This window comes from Mytilus trossulus, chromosome 9 (genome assembly GCF_036588685.1).
Source record: "Mytilus trossulus isolate FHL-02 chromosome 9, PNRI_Mtr1.1.1.hap1, whole genome shotgun sequence".
Lineage (NCBI taxonomy): Eukaryota > Metazoa > Mollusca > Bivalvia > Mytilida > Mytilidae > Mytilus > Mytilus trossulus.
The window spans coordinates 67,596,193-67,603,228 of NC_086381.1; the positions used below are offsets into that span (position 1 = coordinate 67,596,193).

The 7,036-nt window shown below is 32.5% G+C and overlaps 1 protein-coding gene across 1 annotated transcript; it reads left to right on the plus strand.

The window, feature by feature from the left end:
* The first annotated feature begins 2,503 nt into the window (after positions 1-2,503).
* Positions 2,504-3,531, plus strand: LOC134684163 (NADH dehydrogenase [ubiquinone] 1 alpha subcomplex assembly factor 4-like). The gene has a single exon (XM_063543440.1). It carries the CDS (start codon positions 2,606-2,608, stop codon positions 3,227-3,229), a length of 624 nt encoding a protein of 207 aa, XP_063399510.1. The 5' UTR covers positions 2,504-2,605; the 3' UTR covers positions 3,230-3,531.
* The last annotated feature ends 3,505 nt before the right edge of the window (positions 3,532-7,036 follow it).

Genomic DNA, 7,036 nt, shown 5'->3' on the forward strand with positions numbered 1-7,036 from the left:
ATATCACATCAACTCTATTCAGTACCTATAGATCCAATTTCAATATGAAAGATGTTGCATTACAGAAAATGACGACCGAGCTGTTTCTAAAGTATTCAGCATGTCTTGACGAAAGCTTGAATCAAATATCAGGGGCGTCCTGTCTTTCAGATTTTAATGAACGGCCATCACATTATAAAACATCATTGATAAATCAACTGGAAATGTCTTGGGCTGAAATTGACAAAAACTATCCGAAAGAAGCTACACGGCTTTGGGTCTATATGGTATATAAAGATAAACTGAAACATGTCTATTATGAGTATTTATATAACGACCTTGTTGATATTTTAACAGTTTATGACAAAAGATTTTTGAAATTTCTCAAGCTGTCTGTTTATGAATTCGCTGTTATCGAACATTGTAGCGCAGTGTCAAATACAACGACTTTTAAAAATTTAATAATAAAATGTCATGGTCATAAATTTAGCAATTCAGTTGAAGTACTTGTTTCTTCACCGTACAGTGAACCAATGAACTACATACTGAATATTATCTGGGGACATATTGATATAAGCTTGGAAAATTTAAAACTTCTAACTGAAATTTTAAAACTGTCAATGATCATTGGCTGTGCTTCAAACTTTCTTATCTATATAGCCATGAGTGAGACACTGAGATATGCTTTTCAAAATATTTTCAAATGCAGAGAACATCAGGAAATACATGCCGATACAATTGAGATGCAAATTACAGATTAGAATCAACAAAGAGTGAATTTATTGTGTTTTACTTAATTTCTTACTTTACAAAACCTGTGTATGCTTTTGATGCTTTTTAGAATGATAAAAACTGTAAATTATTCAATTTGTTGTTGTTGTTTTGTCCTTTGGCGAATAAATTGCACACCGCTATTCTCTCATATAAATTTTTCTACATTTCATAGTATCTGTTCATCAACGAGTTTTTTTTTACTTTATCATTTTTGTATATGTGTATGTGCTCTGGAAACAAAGGGGGAAAAATGATATGCCCCTGCCTGTTATTTTTTAGAGAATTAAATGCTTGTTTTTATACAATCTAATTAAAAACCGATGTCTCATGCTCCCGTTTTCTGATATGCCACGCGTCATATCAGAAAACAGGGGCATGAGAGATCGGTTTTTAATTAGATTGGTTTTTATACGCTCGTCAAAATTTTGACGGAACGTATTATGGTTTACAAATGCATGTCCGGTGTCCGTCCGTCTGTCTGTCAGTCCATCCGGCCTTGCTAGCGCTCTCATAGTTACAATTCTTTCCAGATACAGTTTTATAAAACTTGTTCTTCAAATCAATATCAGCAATATCGACTTTCATAAGAGTTATGCCCCTTGAAAATATTAGCCACGCGATTACAAAAATTATCATTATACAGTACATATGTTTGACCTCGATCTATGTTCTATTTTTACTGTGGTGATCATGTTGGTTTGGTTAGAAGTGTTTTCGGACACATTTCAAGGAGAATAATTACCGAATCTTGTTTCAACTATCCTATTAGACTCGTTTCTGAGGGGAGTTTTTGTTGTTGTAAAGGTCAACATAGTCAAACAGACGACATTTGCCAACTGATAAGACTAGCTCACGTGTCTGTATGGTTAGTTAAGCTAAACATAATAAATAGTAAACTAATTGAAGTCTGTAAACAAAAATGGCCTAGAAATCATTATCATGACTCCAACACCATAAACAAACCCAAACAACATCCAAAGTTATATATATAAGCAAAGTTTCAAAATAAGTTCTAGACAATATAACCACAGACCAAATAGATACTGATGTATACAAAAATTGCTATTAAACGTCGTGCGACATGGCAAAATGTGTAACATTATAAAGGAGAAACCCAATGGCTTGATTTACTCAAAACACTACAAATCAGTAAAAACGCGGACAGCAACCATGCATTGATCGATAACCACTGAATTATCCTAACTTTGGATAGCAGTCTGAAAAAAAGATAATATTATTTGCCCCTATACAAATATCCATGTATTTAAAGACCGAAAAAAAATTCATATATATCAGAATGTATTATAAAAGCACTCCATGCTAAACACAACGTACCACTTGGTATAATTTAAATATAATATTTATAATACAATGTTGCTTTTTTCAAATATTGAGGAGTGTAAAAGCAATCACATAATCAAAACTTGGTTGCCGATAAAATCCAATACTAGATCGTTATTATTTTTTGAAAACAAGCCCGTAATCCAGAAAGTTATAAAAAATACGTTTCTAGATTGATACTCAAGATGTCTTAAAATTAATAATTGGTCTGGTAATCAAATAATCACTATAAAAACGGCAAAGTAATCACATAATCAAAACTCCATGAGTACGGGCATCACTGAAGAGACATTGATTGTTGGAATTCGTATCGGGTACCGTTCACGGGACTTTATGTTAGAAGAGGACGAATAAGAGTGTCTGTTGAGTACGATCACTGATAACCAATGAGAATAGATGTTTCAAATTGGTTAAATGTCATTAAATAGCACGATACGTTGTGTAAGTCAACTTGAAAATATTGTAGTGTACAAATAGAAATAGAAATTCTTTCTTTTCTCTAGCATTTGAGATGGGAAACCGGATAAGTGAACTTTTACCTACTGTATCGAGAAGTTTTAAAAATTACAACATTGAAAATCGATCACACAGATTTATTCAAAAGGACAAATTACCAGCTGCACCACGACATGACTCCACGGCAGACATACTAGACAAATTCTCGAAAGAACACCCCGAGTTATATGAAGCTCAAAAAGTCAAGGACAATGTGCTAGACGAACGTTTAAAAACATTACATATAGATTCAACTGGGAAAAATCAAGATATTGTGGCCAAAAAATTGCCTGAAAGTAGAAAAGAAACAGAAGACCCTGAATTCGGATTCGATGAACCTGCTTCAATACCAGAAGGAAGAGTGACTCTTCGTAAAACATTAGAATTTATATTGAATCATCAAAAATATCCTGAAGAATTCACACCAGAACAAGTTGCCAAGGAATATAAGTTGGATCCTGTTCAAGTCAAACATGTGTTAAAACATTTTCAGACTTTTGAATTGCATGTATCTAATGAATTCAAGAAAAGGAATGAAAAAGCTGTGAAATATTTGTCCTCACAAAGACAAGAGCCTACTGTTTATAAGCTTGCTGAGTTGACTGATTTATCAAAAGACAAAAAAACAGCAAACAAATAAATTTCATCTTTGTTCAAGTTGTTGTTTGTGAACGAGAATGAATTATCTCTGTTCATGCATTTTGATATTGAAAGAAATAACATGCTTACATATTTCAAACCGGGTTCTCTCTCGGACATTTGTCAGATGCAGATGTAACATTGACAAAAAATCCAAAATTTGTTTGTTTCTTTTTATTTGCATGATGTCACAAAATGAACTTGTGGGATGCATTAGACATCTTTTCTAGCATTTTGATCTTCTACATATGTAACACATACTTTAGTTACCATGGTTACTGAGAGCATGATGTAGTTTTGTTACACTTTTCAATATAAAATAGTCTAATGTATACACTTTCATACTTTGATTTGTTTTCATCATGTTCATAAAAAATTGAAAAATCTTCATGATCTTGTTAGTTTCATTCAATCAGCGTACATACAAAAAGAAATCTTAAAAAAAAATACTGTTTGGAACAACAATCTGTTATCTCTGTATTAACTTATACTTTATTAACTGACCTTTATCATGTTTAAAGCCTACATGTACAATGTATGTACTTGAGTAGTGTCCACCAATGCTTTTTATAGGTCTTTTGACCCGACGAACTATGTGCAGTAGAGCTATTCTTATCACTTGGCATCTGAACATTGTACATGTTTAGTGTTTAACTTTTACCAAACTCTTCTAGCATTTGTCTAGTCTGAATAGTACTGTACAATGTAAATTTGTAGTTTAATAGGCCCCAGAATCGTCATTGAATCCTGTTTAAAAATGTGTCCTATATATACATTTGTACATTTGTACATGTATCATGATTTTGTTTGCAAGCAAACATGGTTGCCATTATAAAAAAAAGAAGATGTGGTATGATTGCCTATGAGAAAACTCTCCACAAGAGACCAAAATGACACAGATATTAACAATTAAAGGCCACTGTACGGTCTTCAACAATGAGCAAAGCCCATACTGTATAGTCAGCTATAAAAGGCCCTGAAATTAAATGACAATGGAATACAATTCAAATGAGAAAACTATCAAAAAACAAATAAGTAACACATAAACAAACAACAACCACTGAATTACAGACTACTGACTTGGGACAGTCGCAAACATAAATAATGTGGCGAGGTTAAACATGTTAGCGGGATCCCAAACCTCCCCTAACCTGTGACAGTGATATAACAGTACAACATAAGAAAGAACTGTAAAGATAAGTTGAAAAAGGCTTACTCATCATATAGACAAAAATAAAAGCGAGAAATAGAATGTAGGGTAAAATACTTGTAAGCTAACATTCATTTAACTTCAAGGGTGGAATATTGTTTTTTTGTCAAAGTGACCAAGTCAGAAATTTTTATTTTTCCAACGCTTTCAATCATTTTTTTGTTCTTCAAAATTTTGCACTATAAGGTACATTTGTATAGGGAAGGTCTGGACTCAGAATATTTTTTTTTATTATCAAAGTCAAACTGTTACCTGCCACCCCCTTGATGTAAAATGGCATTGTCCTTTAACTTGGAAATTAAAATATATCAAGATAATCTGCCAATGGAAGATCTAGAATATTTTTTATTATTAGTTGTAAAATGATAATTATATAATTTTCTTATGATTGTGGCTATTATCTTGAATACCATAATACATACAGAGAAAAGTTATGCAAATTACAACAATGCATTTGTATATCTGTCAACTCCTTGAACATGTTAAAAAAATATGTGTTTAATTTGTGAGAATTTGGCAAAATCAGTGTAGAACATATAACCAACAAAGAAAGAAACTAAATAACAAAAAGGATCAACATAATTAATGTTTATATTAGGCCCCCCCCAAAAAAAAATGTGTTTCCGCTAACACTACCTAGTGACCAAGTCTACCCTAATTTTTAGTGCTTATATATACCCCAACACTTTTTAAGCACTGTTAAAGTCAGACTGTACTCTAGTAATAACCAGTTAAAAAAATGTAAAAGAAAATGATATTGCTTACCTACATTTTTTGTACCTACCCTACTTTTTTCAGTATGTAAGCGGAAACACATGTATTACTTTTTTTGGCCTAATAATTAGGTCAGCATGCAGACATGGAAGAAATCACCAGTCTAGGAAAGAAAGGGTTGTCCTCAAATGATGATTTTTACCCTTCTTTTGCTTTTAATGAACTTATTAGAAGATTAAAAAAAATGCAAAATTGATCAGCATATAGGGTCAAATATGTCTTACTGGAATTTTTGTCCTTGATTGTTCTTTTTCTTATTCTAACTGTTAGCTCACCTGGCAGCTAGAGCCAGTACTGACCCTATTTGTCAATCAATATGGCAGACATGTCTAGAAAACGACCATCAGGTTATCAATTTAAGTTTTGATCATTATCTTTAATTATTCTAGTAAAACCAATATGCATCAAGAAATTATACGGAGCAAATATGTTCAGAATAGCGAGATCTAACACCAAAACGGTCAGACTAATTTCTGTAGGAGTAATTCCCAAAAAAGACGATTTTTAATTGACTTTTTTATCTCACCTAATTCATTTGCTTGTCCAAAATAAAGGTCATTTCATGCAAGTGAACTTTTCTCATCTCGTCTGTCGTCGTTAACTTTTCAAAAACTTTTTAACCCTGAAATTATTAGCCCAAATTTTAATCTAAGTTTGCCACAAACATCATTAGGGTATGGTATTTAATTTACTACATTTAAGTTTCTTTTAAGTGTCGAGTCCTGTCTGCCAACCAACATGGCCGATATGGCTAATCATGCAAGTTTTGTCTATCATCTTGATAAATTCTAATGTATTAACATTGAGAAAATTTTAAAGAATGATTCACTATTGTCAATCTATACCATTACTGTCCAACATCTTTTAGGAGTTCTTTTCCTTATATGGCAAATTTACAAGTGTTTTTGTTTTTTTCTTCTTCCATTTTCAATTATCTTGAAAATGATAAAACATAGATTATAGCTACATGTAGATAGAGAGAAACATTGAATAGCACAAATTACCAGTTAGACAAGATAAACAACAAGTCAACCTGCTGGAAATCGTTACAAGAAGTTGTGTTAATGATTGACGATTTTTGTTTCGCCTGCTAGAAAAGTCGCAGCATGCGAGCAAAAGGCATTATTTTCCGGCAGCGTAAACTATGTGCATAAAGCTTCATATTTCAGAAGAATTGGATACTTCATAATTTGTATGCAGATACCTTATGTCATGAAGTTTAAACTGTTTTTGTCTGTCATATGCCCAATGTCCTTCATCTCATGTTCGTGTACTGTTTCAGTTAATGCTTGAATAAATATAGTTTTTTTGCTCATTTGAATTCCTCATTTATTATGAGTAACATGATAACTATATTTGGTATATAGGTTCATTGCAACGTGTACAGGGTAAACCTGACTTCGACTTAAATTCATGGATCAGTGATCAAAGTTGAAGTTATGTGATTAGATTCGTTTCTCAGATACTACACGAAGCAGGTCAAAAATATGTGCATGGTGTATGATTGTAAGAGGTATGTGTCAGAGTGGCAGGTTCCATCTGACCCGTGGCTTGACCTCATTTTAAAGGTTTATTTGTCATTGGTTGTTTTTGTGTGTGTTTTGGTCTGTTTTGTCAAGTACTGTGGTTTCATTATTATTCGTTAGATACCAATTTCCGTGGATTTCGTGTGTACATGCAGATATGTGAACCACTGAATTAAATATACAACGTATAACAAATTTTCTATCGGCTTGTATGCAAACTTCGGTAAAACCACGAAATCAAATATCCACGTACATGTAATTTTTCCTTATTCCACGAAAATGAGTATCCGTGACCATA

What these genes read in the sequence shown, in the direction of transcription:
- LOC134684163 (XM_063543440.1), top strand. Translation starts at nt 2,606, where the DNA reads ATGGGAAACCGGATAAGTGAACTTTTACCTACTGTATCGAGAAGTTTT.